The sequence below is a fragment of the Castor canadensis genome, chromosome 5, assembly GCF_047511655.1.
Source record: "Castor canadensis chromosome 5, mCasCan1.hap1v2, whole genome shotgun sequence".
NCBI lineage: Eukaryota > Metazoa > Chordata > Mammalia > Rodentia > Castoridae > Castor > Castor canadensis.
Genome location: NC_133390.1, coordinates 70,564,938 through 70,589,047, shown reverse-complemented (window position 1 = coordinate 70,589,047; position 24,110 = coordinate 70,564,938). Strand labels below are relative to the sequence as shown.

Below are 24,110 nucleotides of genomic sequence, written 5' to 3'. Positions count from 1 at the left end.
GAAGTATCTTAGACTTCTCTCTTCTTTCACTATATCAGAGTCATCAATAATGCTGCTGAGCCTATTTTCAACATATACCTGCTATCTAACCACTTCTCAAATTCTCGACTGCTACCACTCTGGTTGGAAGCCACTATTAGCTCCCATCTGCCCGGTCTTCCTGCTCTGGCTCTGATCCTCAAGACAATAGCAGAGTCAACCTTTACTCTTCTGCTCAAAGACTTTCAATAACAAATCCTCCTCACTCCTTATCACCAATGTCCTTGTAATGGCATATGAGTCCCTGGATGAGCCGGCCTCCCATCTCTCTGACCTCATCTCTTTCCACCATTTATCTCTATTCCAGCCACAGAAAGCTCTTTGCTCTTTCCTGGATATGCCAAACAAGTTAGGACCTTTGTCTTTGCCATTCCTCTCCCTAAACAGTCTCATACAGAATCAACACCTTAGGCTTCCTTTTCCCTTCAGGCACATACTTAAACACTCACTTACAGTGAGGACTTCCTTGACATCCTACAAAAACTATAACACTAGCACGTGCTGGTGGTTGACGCCTGTAATCCTAGCTCCTCTGGAGGCAGAGGTTTGAAGCCAGCCCCAGGCAAATAGTTTGTGATACCCTAGCTTGAAAACACCCAACACAAAACAAGGCTGGCAGAGCGGCCCAAGTGGTAGAGCACGAGACCCTCAGTTCAAACCCCAGTACCACTAAAAAACCAAAAAATAACAACAACAACAAAAAAACTAGAACACCTCCCAATCACATTCCTTTCCTTCATTACCCTGCTTTATTTTTTTCTCCAAAGCATTTATCACCCTCTGACATACTAAACATTGATCTTCTCACTAGATGTAGACTCTGTGAGGGTTCTATCTTCTGGGTTTAGCACAGCTTTGGTTGCTATCTCCTTGAAACTTTCTTCACTTGGTTTCCAGGGCCTACTTGCTCTTGGCTCTCCTGTCTCTCTAGCAAGTTCTTTTCTGTGTTCTTGCTGGTAAATGCAAAGGGATGGAAGGTACAACATCCATTTTACAGGGTGGGTGGGACCTGTGGCAGCATAAAGAGCAGACAACTACCTACCTTCTAGGGAGCAAAGTATCTTAGCACCCAGGGGAAGCTGACAACTTATTTCTATGTTTTCAGATGGGACACCTGCAGCAGGACAGTCAACATATGAAAGGGAAACACTTTCTAAAAAAGAGAATTTTTAAATTTATTTTTCATTGCTTCAACCAATGGGAAATATAAAACTGAATTTACCATATAATGATAGGAACTATGAAGTAACTCCTAAAGTAACTTATTTTCTGAAGTGGATAGGTAGTTTCTAATTTATCTGGCTCTGGATAATAGATACGATCATAAAAAGAAGGGTGAAGGGTGAATATGGTGTAAAAATACTGTGTACACCTGAATGTAAATAGAAAAAAAAAACTTGTTGAAATTATTTCCTGAATGGGGGGGGGAATAAAAGAGAATGGTGAAGGGGGTGAATTCAAGTATGAGATATTTGATACAGCATAAGAATCTTTGTAAATGCTACAATGTGCCACTCAGTACAACAATAAAATTAAAAAAGAAGAGTGAAAATTAATATTAAATTTAGAAAATATTGAAAAATTCTCCTGATAAAAAGAAAAAGAAACTACAAAACCGCATTTTCCTCTGTTAAAACAAAATTTATGGGAAGCCACTGTTTTGGACTGAGCATTAGGACCAAACAGACCAGACCAAACCAAAATGGAGCCACTTATGCTAATAACATCAAATTGAAACTTTTAGATCATAAAACAAAACAGTTTTTCCAGAAAACAGATTTCAGTCTACCTGAGTCAATGCAATTAATAAGAAGCTCCTTCTACTTTAGCCTTTACACAAAAGTGATCTTGACTGATGTTAACCACTCAACTTTTTCCTATTTTTCTGTTCCTTGGTTCCACCTACAAAACCCAATGTCCTCCTTTTGCCAGTGGGAGTACTCATTCTATTTTGTAGAATGGAGGGAGGCTGCCTGATTGATGAATCACAAATAAAAGCCAATTAGACCTATAATTAAGTTTGCTGTAATTCTGTCTTTTGATACTCCTAAATTTGGCCAACACTTTAAGGCATGATGAAGGAACTGTCAGATGGGAGGATACTAAGAAGAAATAACAACTAAAGGCAATGTAAGACCCCAAACTGAATCTAAAAGAGGAAAAAAAAAACAGTTTGAAAATTAATGAAATCTAAATAAAGTCTAACTACAGTTTAGTTTTAAAGCAAACAAAAAGCCCCAAACAAAGAAAATCTCCATTTGGTATGAGAAGTCCTGTCTTGGCATCCTTTTCATAAGTACCTGCTGTACCCAGAAGTTCTGTACCGTTCAAGACACTCCCATCCAGGGCTGGCTATCTTTTGTTAGAAGATCTTCCTTGTTTTGCTTGGGACTTCACTAACTTTAGTTCTTCTAGAACTACACATAGTAAGTCTGATTCCTCTTTTACTTGATCTACACAACATCCTGTATTCTGCCTCAAGTTTCTTTTTAAAGTTAAGACACACCCAATTCCTTTCATCTTACACATCTTGATTTTTACCCCATTTATCATTCTTATTACACAACTTTAAAGTACTCCAGTTTGTCAAATGACCTTCTTAAAATCAATGCTCAGCCGGGTGCCTGTAATCTTATCTACTCAAGAGGCATAGATCAGGAGGATCAGTGGTTCCAAGTCACCCCTGGGCAAATAGTTGGAGAGACCCCCTATCTCAGGGGAAAAAAAAAAACATCACAAAAAAGCACAGGTGGAATGGCTCAAGCGGTAAGAGAGTGCCAGCCTAACAAGCATGAGGATTTGAGTTCAAATTCCCTCTCCCAAAAAAATCAATGATCAGAACTAAATGCTACTATCTAATATACCAAGCCACTTTCTTCTTGTTCTGGACACCATGGTCCTGTGCCTAAAATTGTCCTCCCTCTTTCTTAGCGGCTGCATCACATTGTTGATCACAAATGAATTCACAATCAACAATTTCGTAGACTTTTGCATATGGATTCCTGTGAAGGAATTGTCAGAATGAGATAGGGAGCATAGTTGCTAACATCATCCTGCCATTCTATTCGCTTAATAACAAATCATTTGAGTGCTGTGTACCAGACAATTGCAATGCTATACCAACCTATGCTTGACTTTTCCTATGGTGCCCCTCAAATTCATATGCTGAAATCCTTTAGGAGGCGATTAAGTTCAGAAGGAAGAACCCCAACAAATGAAGTCAATGCTCTTAAAAAGACACCCCAGAGAAATCTTTGGCCATTTCCTCCATGAGAAGTTCAAAGAACAGACCACTGTAAAGGAAGTGGGCCCTCACCAGACATGGAGGCTGCTCAAACTTTCATCTTGGATTTCCAGTCTCCAGAACTGTTAGAAACAAGTTTGTTGATATGGAACACAGTTTATGGCGTTTTGTAATAGCAGACCCAGTGGACTAAGACAACTTTCCAAATCTGACCAAAGAATTTAACAAACTTATAAAAAAGGCTGAACTTTTTGTATAGAGAAACTATACAAAGTAGTGCCCAATCATTATTCAATTAATAAATCTAAAATCTTACACAACAGCCCCTTGAGGGTAGACCATCACCACCAATCATTTACCATAGTTACAGTGGGATAATTCAATGCCTTGATCCTCAACCCTATGACCTTTTCCCCCTCCTCAAAGAATCACACTGGCAAATGGCAAAGTGAGCTGTCCAGAGTACCCCTCTACGAAAGACAGCCTTCCTTCACCTCCAAGCTTTATCTGAGTCATAAAACTCAAGTGTGAAAGCCACCTGGGTAGGCACACTACCTTCCAGAAAGCCAAGCGTCAGAGCTGAGTGTCCCAATAGTTCTTCCAGGGCTGGAGTCATCCATTATACAAAGTCAACTCATTACTTCCTTACATCTGGGCACCTCATTCCTTTTTCTGAGTTTTCGCTCTAATCATCCCCCAAATCCCTTAGAAGTCAAAGCATTATTTTTGCCAGGTGTAAGAAACATCCACAGCAAGTGTACTGGAATGCTCTGATGTCCACAATGGGCAAAAACTTGACCATTTAAATCCCTAGTGTTGCATAAAGGGCCTTAATAACACAAATACTTGCAAAGCAGACTCCCCGTATTTGTCGCTTTGGGGACAGAGGGTTCTTCAGTTGGGGATGGGATGCCATGGACACTCAAGTCACCTTACACATACCCTAAGGCCAAGGCGAGGGAGAGGATGGCGGGCCCTGAGGAGGGCTGTCCCCCCTACCCTAGAGCGACCCCTCACCTCTCTTGTCCAGCAGCCACATGAACGCGAAGCAGGGAAGGAAGCCGATGGGCCCCCACAGCACCAGCAGCGCGATGTCCCAGCTGGAGAAGCCGTAGGCCTGGCGCGCCGAGTTCTGGATGGGGCCCCAGGTGTTCCACACGAGGCCCTGCGCGAACGCGAGCAGCGAGAAGAGCAGCAGCACCAGCCAGCGGCGACCGTATACCCGCCCGGGGCCCGGACCCGCGCCCACCGCGGGCAGCACCGCCGCCGCCTCCCGGCGCCGCGCCGCGCCCGGCCCAGGCCCGAGCCCCGGTCCCAGCAGTGGCTGCCGCTCCTCCTCGCTGCTCCAGCTCGAGCCCATGCTGACGGCCGCCCGCCGGTCCTGCCTTCCCGGCGCTGCCCGGTGGCCGCGGACGCGGCCGGTGGAGCCCGGATCCCAAGCCACTGGGGTCGCCCTCCGCCTCCCGACCGCGCCTCTGCGCCTGCGCCGCCCGAGCGGGCCAGCGGGAGGCGGGGAAGCCGGTGTCCGCCCTGCCTGCGGGGTAGGCCGGGGCTCAGCAGCCGGGGTCCCCGAGCGAGCGAGCGAGTGAGCGAGCGAGGACGCAGAGGAAGGGAAGAGCGAGGCGCGCGGCTAGGCCGGGACTCCCAGAGAGGCTATGGCCCAGAGGTTGGGCAAGCAACACATAGATTGCTGGAGGAAGTGTCCGAGTTTACATCATGTGCCTAATAACTCGCTGACCTCAGCCCACTCAACCTAAAGCTTGCTTCTATATTGGGCTTTTGTTATTATGGGGATTATAACGTCAGAAATTGTAGGTAAGGATAGAGTAAGATTGAGATGTAGGAGGGGCCCAGGAGATTGTCATGAAAACCATTTTTGTGTCTTTTCCTGTCACATATCCAGTGAGATCATAAACTGGCCAGTTTCATTCATAGATTTGAGAGATACAATCTTTCTACCCATTTTGACTATCACTTATGAGGCAAGCAATGATTATCTTGATGAAGGTTGGGAGATTTGCCCTAAAGTGATGTAGATCCATCTCCTGTTATGATTGTGACCAGAACAGGAGTTAACCCAGGAAAAAAAGTGGAGCTTGTTGGTCTCTTGACCAGGCTGTCTGTTTTGATACACAATCCAGAAGTCTTGACAGCTGTTAGCGTCCTTGAAAAACCAAGTCTAGCAACTTGGCTCTCAGAGTCGCGAACACAAGCAAAGGACACTCCGAGGTTCATATTTCCAGGCAGGCAGAAAGCCAGATCCTGCCATAGGAATAGCCGCAGAGCCCGCAAGCACACAACCTAGCCCATCAGCCGAAGCCCCACAAAATAAATGTCCCTTAAAACGCTAATCCTATTGCGTGGGCAAAAGCCAAGGCACAAATGGAGAACCTGACTACAGATGGAGGAGGAGCAGATACGAAGTTAACACTACGCGGAAGAAGCTAAGCTCTGGGAAAGGTAGAAAGCGCCACAACCCAGACCACGTGTTTGATGCCTTCCAACAACCAGGGATCAAAACAAACGCGCGTGGCCCCGCCCCGCGCCGTCACGTGACCCAGGGAGGGTCGGTTCCGGCAGAGGAGGAGGAGGAACGCGCAGGTCCTTCCGGTGGGTCGACTTGCTCCAGGGCCCTGGTGCCTGGAGGCGCCTATTTCTGCAGCGTCCACTTGTGCAGCGTCTGGTTGCCGTAGCCATGGCTGCAGGCTCGGCGCAGAGTGCTCACTCGGTCCTGGCTCCTGGAACTGCAGGGGCGGAAGGTAGGTGCCAGGCTGAGGTCGGACCTACTGCCAACCTGTGCCCGTGACTCACGTGGCTGCCTGCATTAGCCTCATCCCAGGTGTCTTGGGCCTCGCTTTAGGCCTTGAGGAAAGTGACTTTGTTTTTTTTAGTGAATGGGACTTTTCTCAAATTGTGGCATCCAGGTCTTTGGCCGTTGTACAGGCGCCGTATTCCCACATCCTGCAACGTGCTGTTGCATGCACGGGGTGCGTTGAATGTGTTGGAGACCACCTTTAAGGCAAATGGAAATCACCTGGGACTTTGGTGAACAGATATTGTGAGTTTTATCCGTTTTCTGTGGAAACCTGGTTTAGCGCATGGGTGAGCTTTGGAGGTCCACGACGAGCAGGGATCCCTGTTAGCATTTAGTGAAAGATTGCTCCATGCACTGCATCCAAGGCAGTTCTGCATCTTAGGGATCCAGAGAGATGGTTTTTTTGGGGGGGGTGGGGGTGGGCCTGGGGTTTGAATTCAGCCACACCTCCAGTCCATTTTGTTCTGTGTATTTTGGAGATGGGGTCTTGCAAACTATTTGCCTGGCCTGCCCTTGCACCTTGACCAAGCCTCCGCATCTCAGCCTCCCATATAGCTAAGATTACAAGGCTTGAGCCACCGCGCCAGGCTTGATCCAGAGTATTTTTTGCCCATTTTCAGCATCCTACTATCTACTTTCTCCTACTTTTATAGCTCACTTGCTTATTTGCTTCAGAGAGACAGTTCCTGAACTGTCTCAGGAACCTCCAGTTACACCTCCAGTGCATCGATCCTTCCATTTTCTGTCCACTGCACCCCCTTATGTCATGTCATAGTTTATCATTATAAGCTCTTCCTTGAAAATACACTGTTATCACTCCCTGCATTTTATGCTAGGGAAAAAGAAAAAACTTAGGAACCCAGTGTTTTGCTCTTTTTTGCACCTACACCTGTCTGGCTGAACTTTGCAGGAAAAAATCCTGTACTAATTGATGACAATGTAAACTAAAAATGACCAACCTCTTGAATAGTCACTCATTAAGGGCCTGAGATCCTTCTGATCCTGTTTCTGTAGTATGCCTACTTTCTAACTTTTTCCAGTGACAGTTTCCTAAACTTTTGTCTCTTTCATTTCTTGTAAAGCTGATGACTTTACAAGTAAAGCAACTTTGCGTCTGATCTACTTTTATCTTCTGGTATCCTCTAATCCAAATCATGTGTATTTTTTTTTTTTCTAACTCACTAGTTTATTTTCCTGACTTGTGTCCCAGTTTTCTATATTGTGCCCCCTCCTGCCCCTTCTCCATTCAGCAGCACTTAGGATGTAGAATAAAACAAATTACTGACCATGTTCTACAGAAATCCTTGGTCTGGGCTCAGGGCTGATTTCTAGCAGTGATGTGACTGACACTTATCCCCCTCTGCTTTTCACATATTCTTCAGATTTCAAAGTGTATCAACACCTGAGACCTTACCAGATCAGCCTATGTAAACATCACTGTGGGTTCCCTCACTGCCATCTCCAGATTTTTTATAATACAGCATCCTGCAATGCACAGAGCTTAGGCATGACACAAAAGAAGGCATCAGGCATGCAGCTAGGAAAGAGGAGGTTTTTATTGTTTACAGTATTCATGTGCCTTAAAATTCACTCTTTTAAGCTGTATAATTCAGTGGGTTTTTAGTATGTTCCCAAGGTTGTATAACCATCATTACTATAATCCCAAAACATTTTCATCACCCCTCCCTCACTGCTCCAAAAAACCTGGTATCCATTAACAATCACTCCCCTTTGCCCCTGGTATACATTGATTTACTCTTTCTATAGATTTGTCTGTTCTGGACATACATAAATGGAATCATACAATATGTGGCATTTTATGGCTGGCTTCTTTAATGTGTTTTTCAAGATTCTTGCATATTGTAGCATGTATCATACTTAATTTTCTTTTTCTAGCTGAATAATACTCCATTGTATGAACCCCACATTTTGTCTATCCACTCATGGGTTAGTGCATATTAGGATTGTTTCTTCTTTTTGGCTATTATAAATAATGCTGCTATGAACATTCACGTGTAAGTTTTCTTTTTGAGAACATAACGTTTTAAGTTCTCTTGGGCATGTATCTAAAAGTGGAATCTAAAAGTGAACATGATAATTTTATGTTCAACTTTTTTGAGGAAAATTTTAATCTGAAGTCTTAAGGAGGGGAAAAAAATCTGATGAAAAGTATGGCTTTGCTCCCTAGTAAAATGCAGCATGTACACATATTTTTGTAGGTAGCTTCAAGTTTTGCATTAAAGGATCCTCTCAATCCTATCTGTGATACTTTGGATCCTGTTTTAAATTGTTATTTTCTCCAGAAACACCGCTTTAGGGACTGTGGTTAATATTATTACAAAATAAGTTTCATGGGCAGAATCCTTCTTAAGAGAAGACTTTGCCTTTGATTAGACAAAGCTGGTATGGACAAATGGTAAGAAGAATACATATGTTAAATAACTGCAATGATGAATATGGCGAGAGTCATAGAAAAGTTTATCTTTGAGTAAACTTATTACCACTTTTTTTAAAATAAATTTTTATTAGGATATATTCTGATACAGAGGGTTTCATAGTGACAATTCTGGTTAGACTTACATTGTACATTAGTTACATTGCCCCCATCATCTCACCCCCTCAGCCCCCTCCCCACCCCACTTAAAGCAATTGCAAGAGGTTTTCTAGTTCTGTTTCATGTAAGTTTATGAAGCCCATCTACCTTAACTGTCACCTTAATCTCCTTCCTTCATTCTGCCTCCTCCCACTAGTACCCCCCCATACACCCCATGCACACTGTGCCTATTTTACAGTCTTGGTTTTCATAATTAATATTTAAGTTGACGTCCAAAGTGTTGTCTCAGTGTATGCCCTCTCTGGGTGTGCTTTACTTTGGACTGTTCAATCCCTTCAAATACCCTCCCTTACCCCTTTACCTCCCATCTCCCATTTTTCAGCATCTTTCAGTACACATCCTCATATCCTCTACCTTCACATCTTGTGATATGCAATATTATTGATGCTCTATCATTCTCTTTTCCTTCTCTCTTTCCCCGAGTTCCATAGAGTAGTTTCACTGTTACAAACATGTTCTGCAACTGAGTTTGTATATGATCATGTTGTTTTTGTGTATATGTTTATCTTTGGATTTACCACATATGAGAGAAGACATGTGTCTTTTGTGTTTCTGATCATGGCTAACTTTACTTAACATGAAGTCCTCTAATTGCATCCATTTACTTTCAAACCCCATTCCTTGGGGCTGAGGAATACTCCATTGTGTATATATACCATAATTTCACGATCCATTCATCAGTTGTAGGGCATCTGGGTTGTTTCCAAAGCTTGGCTATTGTGAATAGTGCTGCGATGAACATTGGTGTACAAGTGTCTCTACTGTATCCTGTTTTACGTTCTTTTGGGCAGATGCCCAGGAGCAGTATCACTGGATCATATGGCAGTTCTATCTCTAGTTTTTTGATATTATCACTTTCTTGTCAGAAAATATTTGAGTGCACATTATAAAAAAGGTAGTCTCATGCAGTGAGGCAAAAGACAGTCCTTGCTTTAAAATAACTTGTAAATGTTATCATTTGGGGATGGAAGGGCACACATTAAAAATAGTTATATATAAAATATATCCACAAGGCAGGATGTAATTATTTGGGATGTAAATGTTGTACACAGTAAGTGTTTTGGTAGCTGAGAGGAGAAAGAACTAATACAAATCAGAGTGGTCTGTGCTTCGTCAGGTAATTTCTTGAAGGTCTGGTATAGTTTGAAGATGGGAATGAATGGGAGAGGTCATTTCTGCTGAAGTGAGGAGGAGAGGAATGAGAAAAATAAACCCCACGGCCTACTGGAGTGGAAGATTCCGAAGAAGGTGTTGCAGACTGGTTCTCTTAGAGTGGAAGTGGTGACAGAAAGAAGGAAAAAAGGAGAATCATTATGTCTGTTGTTCTGAAAACAGCAGAGTGAAATAGAAATGCTGGAGTGAAGGAGTGGGAAATCATGGATTTCAGGTTTTTTAGAAAAATAGAGCAAGGCACCACAAAAGTGAGGACATTCGAGGAGTTTAGGGGATTTGAGAGTAAAGAAGATTTAGAATGGTTTCTCTAGGGTTGGGGGTAATTAGGAGTCAGTGACAAAATGATGGATACAGGAAAGAGAACTATGGAAGTCAGCATGAAATCTGAAACTGATCCTTTTGAGACTGTTGCTAGTTATGCTTAATAGCTCATTATGCAATAGTAGAGAAAACGTGGTTAATTTCAATACATCACTAAAAATGAGGTATGAATGTTTACTTGCTCAGTTCTTCAGAAAATATTTATTTAGCATCACAGATGTTAGAGTAACAAGCTTGTCTTCAAGGATATGATAGTTTTCATTTGAAGTAATACTAAGAAATTATTTTTTTTTAAAAAAGGTTAAACTACATACTGTCAAGAAGCAACTTAAATTCTGAGTGTGAGATGTTATTTCCAGGGTTGAACATTGGTTGAAGCATTTCAGCAGGGTTAAAATTGCAGTTCTTTGAGTCCCATTCTGCCTCTTCAGACTGATATTACTAAATTATACCAGCTTTATGCCTTGAGTGCATTCTTGGTATACTTCTTCGAGTCCTTCCCCAGGAAATCTCTCCTCCAGAGTTGTAGGGGCTTGAGTTTTACACAGAGCTAATGCTCTTATGTGACTGGATTTGCTTCCCTTCAGTTGAAGACATCACATTCGCCTTGTCATTTTTGTTCCAATTTTTACAAGGGGGCCAGGCAGAGGAGTTTAAAGAAAACGAAAGCTTGCGTAAACTCAAAAAGTAAAAAATTCCCATGTGAGAGCACATGTGCAATTCATAATGCAGCTACAGTATTTTGTGCTTGGTAATGATGGATAATCAGAAAGACAATACTGTTGAATTTTTTGTCATGGCAAAAACAAAATTAACCATTGTCATAGTCTGTGTTGCTATAATAAAATACCATAGACTAGGTAATTTATAAAGAACAGAAGTTTTTTTCTCACAGTTCTGGAGGATAGGAAATCTCAGATCAAGGATCTGACTTTCCTTGTCTGATGAGAACTGTTCTTTGCTTCCAAAATGGCACCATGTTGCTACATCCTGGAGGGAAGGAACACTGTGGCCACAAGGTAGAAGAGGGAAGAGCAAATTAACTTAGTGCTGCTCAAAGCCTCTTGTATCAAGGTCTTTAATCCCATTTAAGAGGGAGAAGCCCATATGACCTTCTGCCTCTTAAAGATACCGCCTTTTAATACTGTCACATTGATTTTGGAGGGGACATAGTAATCTTTTTTTTTTTTTTTTTTTTTTTGGCAGGACTGTGGTTTGAATTCAGGGCCTTGCACTTGCCAGGCAAGTGCTCTACACGTAAGCCACACTGGCAGTCCTTTTTGCTTTAGTTCTTTTTTGAACAGGGTCTTGAGTTTATGTCTGGGCAGGCCTGGACTGTGATCCTCTTATTTACCCTTTGCGTAGCTCGGATCATAGGTGTGCACCCCACACCCAGCTTTTTAGTGGTGAGATGGGGGTCTCGTGAACTGTTTATTCAGGCTAGCCTTGAACTGTCATTCTCCTCATTTCTACCTCCTCAGTAAGCTAGGATTATTGGCATGAGCCATTGTCCCTGGCTTATCTTAATCTTTTACTAGGGTTTTAACTCAGAACCTTGCTGTTGGAGATGCATTACCACTTGAGCCATCCCATCAATCCCTTTGGGTATTTTTGATATATGGTCTTATGTTTTGCCTGGGATGACCTTGAACCATGATCTTGCCTCCTGAGTAGCTAGGAATACAGACATGAGCCACTAGTGCCCAGTGTCATCTTGTCATTTTTAAGTGTATAATTCAGTAGTGTTAAGTAGATTCACATAGACGTGAAATGATTTACGGAACTTTTTCATCTTGCATATCTGAAATCTGTATGCATTAACTACTTCCTCTTTGCTCCTCCTCCAGCTGCTGGTAACTACCATTCTGCTTTTAGTTTCTTAAGTTTTGCCACTTTAGTTGCCTCACATAAAGGGACTTGTGCAATATTATCTTTTTTTGTGACTGGTTTGTTTCACTTAGCATTATGTCTTCTAGGTTCATCTGTGTTGTACCATGTGTCAAGGGTGTCCTTCCTTTTCAAGGCCGAATAATATTCCATACATGTCTTTAGTGGTCATTTGGGTTGTTTCCACTGCTTTACTATTATGATGGTGCTTCTAGAAACAAGGGTGTGCAAAATCTTTTCAAGCTGTCCTGTTGAATATTTTTAATGAAAAATAAGATGAAATAACCAGTTTGTTTTGGATTATACAAAATATATTTAGAGGAAGCTAGAGGTAAAGTACTTTGGTAGAAAGTTTGAAGCTACTTTGGAAGATTGGAAAGAACATTAGTATTTGACATATTCTTTCTATTTATCCTCATTTAAAATACAGATTTACTTTTCTTTGTTTTAGGTTTAAGACCAGTATTATTTTTGAGTTTATAAGTATGATTTATAAGCCATCTTTTGAGGAGAAGACTAATTTTCTGGGTTAGGACATTCAAAGGATTTATGACTATTTGAAAACTTATGACCATTATTTTATTTAAGCATTGTGTTACCTGTCTTTCAGGAGAATTTTCTTAGTTTGTATTGACATTTTCAAATAATGGGTACACAGTGAACACTTACCTTTGTTGTAAGTTTCACTGTTCAGTCTTTAGCACTGAACAGTCATTTTGTTAGGTATGATTCCATCAGAGTTTTCTGACATAGTCCAAATGATCATTATTTTTTCCTAATAGCTACCATTCCACTGATTTCCAGTTCTCGCTCTCTCCCACCCTCCCTCTCTGTCTGTTTTTCTCTCTCTCTCTTTTGCTCTTCTCTCTCTTACACAAACACACACACACACACACACAAGTTGTCAGGTTGATGAAACTATCATATATCTTCGTGTGTATATTCAAAGATAAGTTATCTCCTCATTTTGGAACCCTTGGGGTTTTTTGTTTTTTTTTTTTAAATTTATGCTGTATTAATTGTGGTGAGTCTCTGAATTATACCTGTATCATCTTCTAAAAGTTTTAATTTTTTTTTTAGTTATTTTTCTGATAAAGTCATCTATTTTTGCCCTTGGCCTGGAATCTGTCTATCTGTGTCTCCTGTGTATCTGGGATGACAGGTATGCACTAGCACTGTCCAGCTTATTTGTTAAGATGGAGGTCTCACTAATGTTTCACGTTGGCTAACTTCAAACTGTGACCCTCCTGATATGCCCTTCCCAAGTAGCTGGGATTGCAGATGCCAGCCACCTTACCCATCTTAAAAGTTTTTTAATGTCTATAGTTTTTCATGAATATTACATCTAATATGAGAGATAAGTTGATTTTGATTTTAGGGTATTTGCCTTTGTGATATTCTATCAATATTTCTAGAAACTTAGTAAATGTTCCTTAATCTTGACTTAAATTCTAAATCTCAGATATAAATCTAAGCCAGATATTAATTGATTGAAGCCAAACTGCTAGCAAATTCAGAGAAATTAGGTTTTAAATTATCTTGTACTTTGTGTTAATTTTTAAAAAAATTACTGAGAAAAAGTCTGTTTGCTTTTTGATGATATTTCATTGTCTCCCAAGAATTAGTTATAACCCAGGCTATAACAAATGCACTGAATATGCTGTGTTTGAAGGGAGAAAAGACCATTGTGCAACATCTGGATCAGTAATTTGTTTTTCAGCAATTTCTAAGTCATCTAGTTAGAACTGCTGCTTGCTGCAAGTTTAGTTCCAAGTACACTTATCCTTTAAAGGCTATTGAAGTTACTTTGGGGTTTTTATAGCTCTTTGCATAGATTCCTGGCATCTAATGACTGGGTACATCCCTAGGCTATTTAATTAATACGTTGTAGCCTTGCATTCTTCTTTAAAGGAAATTGTAAGATTTAAACTTGCTAATTTAATGGTCCAGTTCATTGTTGATTAAACTATCAGAAACCAAATTAGTTTTATTTCACATCCAGCCTGAAATTCTGTAATATATGCTAATTTTCTGTTACGGTGAACATCTTACTGCTTTCTCTTACATACATTTTATAGCACTTTTCATTCATTTAGCAAATGTTTGGCATTTAATGTATACTAGTTAGTAGTCTATGTGCTTTCTCAGCAAATTTTAATTTTGGAGGTGTTCTCTTGAATAATCTCTGGGATGTCTGGTATTTTTAGATCAGATCATTAAATACCTTTATTAAAATTTCAGTGTTATGTTAAAGAAAAAATTTACTTCTTTGAAGCTATTTTGTCTAAATAGTACTTGTGTTACTAATATTTGTGTATATATTTGTAGAATATGTCTACCCAAATATGAGAACTGTTTTGGGAATGTTCAAAGCCATGTGATCTGTTGGCTCTGATTTAAGATAAATACAATAAATAAATTCCTACTCCATTCTAACTAGATAACTTAGAAACTGCCTCTGCTTTTCTCTGCTCTTGAAAGTTCTAGATTCAGATTATTCAAAGGTTGAATATTTTACCATGTTAGAACTGAAAGAATGTTAAGGTGTGTCAGACCAGCCATGATTCATCCAGTATAAGCCACAGAGTACTTTATAGGTACGGGAGTCTTGACTGGAAGGGATTGTTGTTATTTTTTTATGCAAAAGAATTGAGGTGGTAAAGGTTGGTGGTGTTGGTTCAGTGACACAAATATGGATATCTTTGTATTTTTTGACCACCCTTTGCAATTTCCTATCCCTTTCTTTTGTTTCCCAAGCTGGTAAACCATTATGTCTCCTTTCCAAGCAGTATATGTGTAATAGAGGAGGATTAGGGCAAAAAGGATGACTCGGCAGTGTGTGTGTGTGTGTGTGTGTGTGTGTGTGTGTGTGTGTGTGTGTGTACTCCTGTCATAGTATTGAGTAGTAGACAACTAGCAGGCTCTACTGCGTGTATAACATGTTCCTTCATACTCCCCAAAACATTCTTCCCCTCCCAAGCACACAAAGATTATTACCTATGAATTGATCTTAAGATTTCCTGAGCCTAGGTATCTTTTCAGAGCATATTCTTTCTCTAAATTTTCAGCCCTGGATTAGGTAGCACAGTTTTAATTCTCTAGAAGTACAATTGTGCAATGGGAAAAACACTAGACTTTGAATCAGGGACCTCAGGCCTAGTTCCAGTTCATTTGACATCTGAGCTTCCATTTCATCCTTTGGACAATGGAAATAAAATATCTTCTCTGTCAGTGTTTTATAGGCTTCTTAGAGGATCAGATGAGCACTATAAATATGTGGTATTAATATGATACCATGTTCAAGTCAAATTCTTCATTTTCCCAACAGAACAAGCTGATGCTTTTACTTCCTTCCTTTTTTCCTTCCCTTCCGTTCTCCCTCCCTCCTTCCCAGTGGGATTGAACCCAGGGCCTCACTCATGCCAGACAAGCACTTTACCATCCTGCTATACTTCCAGCTTTACCATAGCTTTTCATAGTGTAGGGAATTAAAATATGCCACTTTTGGTATATTGATTATTTTAAATTAGAGACATTGGGAAAAAAAGGAGATACAGAAGGGTCCTTTGAATTTCCTTTTTCTTCCCAAAAGCAGGAGATTAAAACTCTCACAGGAAAGTGCCCTCTAGTAGCAGGAGGAAGGAAGTGTAACCAGACCTTGGGAATCAAGACAGAAATCTATAGAAACCAACCTTGTTAACTAACCATTACCTTCCTGTTTTTTTTCAGTTAACCAAGCCCCTTTGTTTTTTCATGTTTTCACAATTTACTGCTCTGTCCAACCTGGTATCTAAGTGTTATACTCCAACTGTATCTGTGCATCTATGGTTCTACATTTTTATTATGAGGGCTCCCATGTACATGTGTAAAAGTTAATAAAATTTGTTTTTTTTCTTCTTGCTAACTTGTCTTATGTCAAATTGAGCCAGAGACCCTTAGGGTAGGGGAGAAATTTTACCTCCTCTCCAACAGTCTTCTAAAAACTTTAAAAGTGTAAAGTTAAAAAATGTGACACGTCACTTTTGTACACATAAAATGTAGTGCTCCATGTCCGTGAAGGTGTGGTGCATTGCAATCTAGGTAACCTTGTACTGGACACTGGTAGACAGTATGGATTAAGACCTCTGTCACAAACAGCTGGGTGAGCGTCCTTTTGCCCTGTTCAGACAGAAATCATGAATCAGCAAGGAGCGGCTCTGTTCATGTTGGCAGCTCTAAACTCCAGAGGCTTGTGCGCTGGGCTGTTGAACCCAGAGGTTTATGGCCCTAGTCTCTGAGAGCTAAAGAATTAGGACTCCAGATCTCAGTCAGAGCTTATGGCTGTAAGCCTGGAGAATGCCTTGTGGCCCTAGGTGCTCCAGTCAGGCTCACTGCTCTAGGCTCCCAGCACCCAGAAGCTGGGGTAAAGTTCTAAGCTTTGGGTGTTGAAGCCCTCAGCCCTTCACACCTGGTGACTTGTTGGAGCTCTTCCAGTGACTGAGGTCTGTGTTTCTTCTGCTCAGCTCTTCACCGTCCACACTCAGTCCTGCACAGTCTCCACATACTCTCCCATCCACTCTCTGGAACTCTGTTTTTTTATTGGTGGTGGTGGTATTGGGGCTTGAACTCAGGGCCTTTTCTTGCTCTACCACTTGAGCCACACCTCCATCCCTTTTGCTTTAGGTTATTTTTTAACATAGGGTCTCGATTTTTATCTTGGCTGGCCTGGGACCAAAGTCATTCCACCTGTGCCTCCATGTAGTTGGGATCACAGGTGCACTACTACATTAGGCGTCCTGGCTGCGCCCCTGGAGCCTTGAAGTCACTGTCCAGCGCTTCTAGCTGCTGCTGCTGGGTGCTCGAGCTGCAAGCCCAGGGCTTTTGTCTGTTCTTACTGCAACTCAGCTTCTCTATCAGTGATTAAAAAGAAAATCCCAAAACAAACAAAAGAAAACCCAATTAGCCAATAAAAGATCATCAGGAAGAGGCTTTTACTGGGGCCTAATGTTGTAGTACAAGTTGGGAAACAGTGCACAAAAGGGAAGCCGCCTATACAGACCCCAAAAGAGTGAAATAAACAGCCCGTTTATATAGCCGGAAGAGCGGTGTGGCATGTTACTGTACAGGTCCAAATTCCAACTGTCACAAGCTTCACTTAGGCACCAATCACAAGCCTCTCTTAAGCAGGATCTCGAGCTGTTTGCTGAGTCACTGAAGAACTGCTCTCCTCCCCTTCTGAGTAAGAATAGCTACAGGATGGGTGGGGTTATCGTCTGGATCTCACTGAGGCTTGTCTTGGCAGGGGAAGTGAACCTCACAGGGGCTGTTACCAATCATCTGAAGCAGTTGCAACTCGAGCAAGGTCTCAAAAGCAGAAATTGTGGCTTCATCAGCTGTTGTAGTTGCAGGGTTCCTTGCAGCCAGGCACCAGGGAAGGGTCAGTTGTGAATCAAGCAGCCCATTGTGCTGCTGTGACAGATTTGCTCATTTAAAACATCAAAGAGTGCTTATACTAAAGACCTAACACAAAGTTAACAATGTGTGCCACACTCATCGTTGGGCAAATACCCTTAGGGAGAGTTGGGCTCTGATCTGTTTCATAGAAATCAAAAATGAAAACAAAACAAAAATAACCATGGTAAGGTCAAGACTGAAAATTTTATTTCTGGACACCTAATGTTTTCTTTTAAAAGGCTCTTCAACATGTAAACATCACTTAAAGATTTCACATTGAGATCTGAAAGGGCCTTCTTTCTCCTGTACTCCATTTGGTCTCCAACTCTTCTCTTTTCCTCTAATCATTCACACTGATCTCCTCCCTGGGGAGTGAAGACCATGTAGAGGTAACAGATTCTTCTCAGATGTCAGCTACTGAGAGCTTAGAGCCTGCTCACCTTCACCACGGGCTTAGGAAAGGATTCCAAGCATTGCCCTTCTTGTCTGAGGAGACCAAACTGATTTTTTATTTTCTTTAGAAATGAACCTCACATTTAGACAAGCACAAATTACTCAAGTTCTTCAGTGAGTCCCTCTCTAATGCTCTTCCTTTTATGAGTTTAGAAGATTGAGTGATAGAAGAATTTGCATTATTTATGAGATTTTCTTAATTGTTTGAATTAAGTTTAATTACAGATTAACCAAAATAGAAGGGTAGCTGATTGTTCTTGAGAATTTTAAGTGTTCTGAGGGTTAGAGTCTGAAGTTATTATTATTTTTTTGTAGTACTGGGGTTTGAATTCAGGGCTTCTTGCTTGGTTAGGTAGGTGCTTTGCCACTTGAGCCATGCTTCCAGCCCTTTCTGCTCTGGTTATTTTTGAGATAGGGTCTCGTATTTTCCCCAGTTGATCCTCCTATTCTGTGTTTTTCCCTTACAGCTGAGAGCTTGTTTGGAGGTTCTAGCAGGGGAGCGCAGCTACTCGTATACCCTTGACCGAAGAACGGTCCTCCTCTATCGGGGATGGTCGTCCTCTTCGACCGAGCGCGCAGCTTCGGGAGGGACGCACATGGAGCAGTGAGGGAGGAAGGGGACACCCGCCTAGCCAGCCAGATCAGCCGAATCAACCCTGGCGATCAATGGGGTGACAGATGTCGCAGCCAGATCGCCCTCACATCCTCCCTTACAGCTGAGATGACAGGCACATGGTACCACACCCAGCTTTTTCCTTTGACATGGGGTCTGATGAAGTTTTTTGTTCTGGCTGGCCAAGAACTGTGATCTTCCCTGTATCAGCCTCCCACGAAGTTGGGATGACAGGTGTGTGCCACACCCAGCTGTTGGTTGAGATGGGGTCTCAAGAATTTTTTTGCTTCAGTCTCAGATTGGGATCTTCCTGATCTTGTCTCCCAAGTAGCTAGGACTGCAGGCTTGAGCCGCCATGCCCTGCTAGAGTATGAAGTTTTGTTTAACCCTCCCAAAAAAACCTTTCCATCTTAAGATGTCTTTAAAGAGAAACTTGAGTTGGGGGTATACCCTAAGAGGTAGAGCGCCTGCCTAGCATCATGAGACCCTGAGTTTAAAACCCAGCACCACCAATACAAAAACAAAAAAGCTGGGGAGGTAGCTTATTGGTAGAGTGCTTGCTTAGCATGTTCAAGGCCCTAGGTTCAGTCCCCACCACCACACATGCATACAAAGAGAGAAGGAGAAACTTTCTTGTTCTTTTATTTAAAAATTACTAATATTAGCCAGGTGCCTGTGGCTCATACCTGTAATCCTAGCTACCTAGATTGTTGTTTGTGGCCAGTCCAGGCAAATAGTTCTCGAAGCCCCTCCTCCCCCAAACCATATCAAAAATAAACAAAGCAAAAGGGACAGGAATTGTGGCTCAAGCTGTAAAGTGCCTGCTTTGCAAATACAAAGCCTTGTGTTCAAATCTAGTCCCACCCAAAAAAAATTGGCTAGGGGAGTGGCTCAAGTGGTGAGAGTGCTGCCTAGCAAGTGTGAGGACCTGAGTTCAAACCCCAGTGCCACCAAAAAAAACCAAAAACAAAACTATTATTGATTATTCCATCAAGGATTAACATTCTGTGATTCTATGAAATTTGAGTACTCAGTAAGTCACAGTTTTAGTTTGTACATATTCCTTGTACTTTTTATAGATACATTAAAACCAAGGATTAATTGTAGATTGTCCCATTTTAGCACTTTTTTTTGTTGTTGTTGCTGTGTTTTTTTATTTATTTGGTTTTTGGAGATAGGGTCTTTCATCACAGCCCAGGCTGACCTGGAACTCACAATTTTACTACCTTAGCCCCCCCAAGTACTGGGATTATAGACGTAGTCACCAGCCCTGGCTGCATCTTTTATTGTTAAAACTGCACTAGGGAAGATGGCTGAAGATGGGCTGAGTGTTTATTTTGCCTCTTCTCAGGGTGTTGCCTCAGGGCCTGCAGTAAATCTCTTCTCTCTGCCCTGAAGGTAATCTGTCTTCTCCCTGATTGGCTGCTATATTCGTTCAGTAGACTTTTTGACATTAAACATGTGACACAGCAAGTAGAATCTTCTGTAGTAGTTCCTATTAGCATTTTTTATATAATCTTCTACTTAAGAAAGAATTTTCCAAAATTTTCATCTTTTTAAATTTAAAGAAGTAGTTGGGGGAAGCCTTTTTAACTCCAAGGCTTCACTTTTTACATTGAAAATTGTAGATGTTTGCCAACATTTAATATGAAAAAATCATTTAAGAAATGTTATGGACCTTTGAGACCAAATATTTGCATAAACAGTAATAAAGGAATTGTGCAGTGTAGTTGCATGGTGAGATTTTCAAGAACAGAAACCGTATTAGCCACTTTTTTTCAATCTGGTATGAAATAACTTCATAGTTGTCTATCTATAGCTCTGTCCATTTTTCTCCTTAGGCGAACATGTCAAACCTTTTACGCCAGAGAAAGCAAAAGAAATTATAATGTGCCTGCAGCAACCTGCAATCTTCTGTAACATGGTTTTTAATTGGCCAGCACGACACTGGACTGCTAAACACCTTTCTGAGGTGCTTCATGGCAAGCAGATACGATTCAGAATGGGACTGAAAAGCATAGACACAGGTATGGTGGAAGTAATCATCATAACACTCTCTTCACTAGCACTCCTACATTCTCTGCAGGGGTTTCCTTGTCTCTAAAGAATTCTACGTTTTTCTAATCCTCTTTTTGAGGATTCACTTTACAGATAGGAAAATTTTATTGGAAAGTTTAGAAAAAGTTTGTCCTAATGCAGATTATTTTTTTTGACTGAACAATTGAGTTAAATTCCCATACAAAATGAAAATGTATTTATTCATGTGTCATATTGTGTATGTTGCTAGACATTACTGTGGTTCACTGAACATGGCAGGCAGTAAGTATTTGTTCATGTGTGATTATTTATGTTCCCACATGACTGAGAAAGCAGTATACAGTACTACAATGTAATCATACAGTATAAATCACAATCTAATCACCAGTAGTATAATGAAATAGTATCTTCCATTCTTGATTCCTGCAGAACATGTCCTTTTATTTGTGGCTTTAGGTTATTTATAGTGCTTAATCTCCTTTGCTGTTTCAGCTGCCTGTCTTCTGTTATATTACTGTAAAGGTGTTTGTTTTATGTGTGTGTGATGTTGGGATCAGACCCAGGGCCTTACAGAAGTTAGCCAGGTACTCATTTACTGAACTAAATTCCTGGGCCTCCCTATTTACTTTCCTTTCCCTCCTTCCCTTCCTGCCCTCCCTTCTTCTCTCTTCCTCTTCCTATCCCCTTTCCTCCCTCCCTCCCTCTCTCTCACTTTGTCACCCATACTGGCCTGGAGCTCTTGGGCTCATCCCTCTTGCCCTAGTCTCCAGCATGGCCGGGACTGTAAGCACATGCTACCACACCTGGCTGTTTGGTTGGTTGGTTTTCTAAAATTCTTTTAATTAGATGTATTGTGCCTGCTCTCTTTTCTTCCCAGAAGTCTTCTAACATTTCAGGGTTTTTTTTTGCCCTAATGTCAGATAAAGCAGTTACCATTAGCTCTAAAATTTAGTTAATGCACAGGAAAAAAAAATAATGCTATTTATAATCCAAAGTGGTCCTTCTTTCAGTAATTTGCTTTTCAATATAGGTAAGTTTGGTAGTCTAGAAATTTAGTGGTTAAGCATTGTAGTGAAGTGGCTTAAGAGTATCTATTCTACTTGTATTATTATTATTATTATTATTATTATTATTTAGTATGTGTATATGGCCTTGTGCTTGCTAAGCAGGTGCTCTACCACTTGAACTACTCTGCTAGCCCATGAACAGCTATTAATAGCTCAAGAGGAACTAGAAATTTCTATTTCCCCTCCAGTAGCTCCAAGCTTTTTTCATCATGTTGAGCTTCTAGTGCATCTCATGTATTAGTTTTTAGTGTCTAGAACCTCTTGTACTTCTGTGACAGATATAGCAGGATTACTGTACCTGGAACTCTTCGGCATCTCATTCTAACCACAAATGGAACTGTTTATGATATTTTAAAATTAAATGCTAGACCAGCCACAGTAACATAAAAATCAGATTGTGCTTTTCCCTTCATGATTTTATTGAAATAAAACTCATTGGAATGTTTGTTAGATACTAATTTCAAGTGAAATAGGAATTGTGTATTTTTGACTCCAGATACACCACTACTGCTAGCAGCTAACATTGTTAAGCTCTGCTGTTTTGGTCCTGTTCTGAGTGGTTTACCTCATTGATTCTCTTAATCTGTTTAACACCTCCTAGGATAGTACTATTAAGATTATTCCATTTTCTAGCAAGACATAGTATTTAACATTTTCAAGTTACTACTTAAGCATAAAAGAGAAACAATCTGCACAGTTGTGACTACTCTACAAAGATTACTTAGTCTTTTAAAAATTCAAATCAAATTCAGCGTTTTAGTCATTTAAAAGAATCCAATTCAGTGGTTGTTAGTATATTCACAGTGTTGTGCAACCATCACTACGGTTCAATTTTAGAACATTTTCATTATCCCATATAGAAGGCCAGTTCCCTTTAAGTAATCACTTCCCATTCTGTCTTACTACCCCACTGTACTTTCTGTATGTGTGAATTTACTCATTTGGGACACGTCGTATAAATGGAATCATGAAATAACTTGGCGTTTTGTATCTAGTTTCTTTTACTTAGCATGTTTTCAAGTTGAACATCGCAAATCTGAAAATCTGAAATGCTCCAGAATCTGACTTTTTCTGAGCACCATCAGATGCTACCAGTGGACAGTTCCACTCCTGACCTCATGTGACTGGTCATAGTCAAAATGTGAGCACACTAAAAATACTGTGTAATATTACTTTTAGCCTATGTGTATAAGGTATATGTAAAACATAAATGAGTTTCATATTTAGACTTGGATCTTATTTCCAAGATAGATAATATTCCAAAATCCAGAAACATCTAAAATCAGAACCACTTCTGATCTCAAGCATTTCAGATAAGGGATGCTCACCTGTGTATATCAGTACTTATTTCTCTTTATTGCTAAATAATATTCTGTTGTATGGATATATGCATTTTGTTCATCTATTCATTGATTGGTGAAAATTTGAGTTATTCCCACCCTTTGGCTATTATGCTAATGCTACCATGAACATTAGGTACAAGTTTTGTGTGGAGCTGTTTTCATTTCTCATGAATATGTACCTAGAAGTAGAATTGCTTAGTAACCCTTTAACATTTTGAAGAACTGTCAAACTGTTTTCCAAAGTGGCTGAACCATTTTATATTCCCATTAGCAATGTAGGAAAGGTCTAGTTTTTCTACTTCTTTCAAACACTTATTCCATTTAAAAAAATTCTAGCCATTCTGGTGGATTGAAGCAATTCTCTAGGGTTCTGAATTGTATTTTTCTAATGAGTAATAATATTGAGCATTTTTTCATGTTGTATTGGCCAGCAGAAATGTCTGTTAAGTTCTTTTGCTCATTTTCTAATTGGGGTTTTTATCTTACAGATATATCCTGAATACTAGACCTTTATCAGATGTATGAATGGCAGGTGTTGTCTCCCATTTCATGGATTAATCTCGATAATTTATTGTTTTAGCTTTTTTTTTTTTGAAGTACTGGGGTTTGAAATCAGGGCTTGTGATTAGTAGGCATGTGCTCTGCCACTTGAACCACACCCACAGCCTTTTTTGTTTTAGTTATTTTCTAGATAGACTTGCATTTTTGCCCAGGTCGGCCTTAGCAAGATTTCCTACCAGTACTTCCCATGTAGCTGGGTTTATAGGTGTGAACCACCACACCCAGCGATAGTTTGTTATTTTTGTTGTTGTTTTGCTTTTGGTTACTTTTTGGATAGGGTCTCACATTTTTCCTGACTAGTCTGGATCACTATCCTATCTGTGCCTCCCACATAGCTGGAATAACAAGTGTGCACTACCATACCTGGCTTATTAAGATAGAGTCTATAAATGCTACAGAGTACAAATGCTTCCTCAGGCAGTGTAGGATGGTGGTATAAGAGGGGTAACTTTGGAGTCAGCCTGAGTGTGTTCAAATTTTGACTTAATATGTGATCTGGGCAAGTCAGTT

General features: G+C 40.7%; 2 protein-coding genes across 6 annotated transcripts in view; one reads left to right on the top strand and one right to left on the bottom strand.

Annotated features, from left to right (window-relative positions):
* Positions 1 to 4,946, bottom strand: part of Slc49a4 (solute carrier family 49 member 4) — a 77,904-nt gene extending 72,958 nt beyond the window's left edge. Inside the window, exon 1 of the mRNA XM_074073286.1 lies at positions 4,301 to 4,946. Within this exon, the coding sequence (XP_073929387.1) occupies positions 4,301 to 4,643 (343 nt within the window). The 5' untranslated portion in view covers positions 4,644 to 4,946. The remainder of the gene's footprint in view (positions 1 to 4,300) is intronic.
* Positions 4,947 to 5,862: 916 nt separating this feature from the next.
* Hspbap1 (HSPB1 associated protein 1) overlaps positions 5,863 to 24,110 on the top strand; it is a 51,580-nt gene continuing 33,332 nt past the window's right edge. For 3 of the 5 annotated variants that reach the window (XM_074073285.1, XM_020183412.2, XM_020183411.2), the window contains exons 1-3: positions 5,907 to 6,042; positions 18,696 to 18,826; positions 20,434 to 20,619. In XM_074073285.1, coding sequence (XP_073929386.1) covers positions 18,712 to 18,826; positions 20,434 to 20,619 — 301 coding nt within the window. In that variant the 5' untranslated portion in view covers positions 5,907 to 6,042; positions 18,696 to 18,711. Of the gene's footprint in view, positions 6,043 to 18,695; positions 18,827 to 20,433; positions 20,620 to 24,110 lie in introns of all 5 variants that reach the window. The other 2 variants (XM_020183413.2, XM_074073284.1) reach the window with 2 other exon arrangements.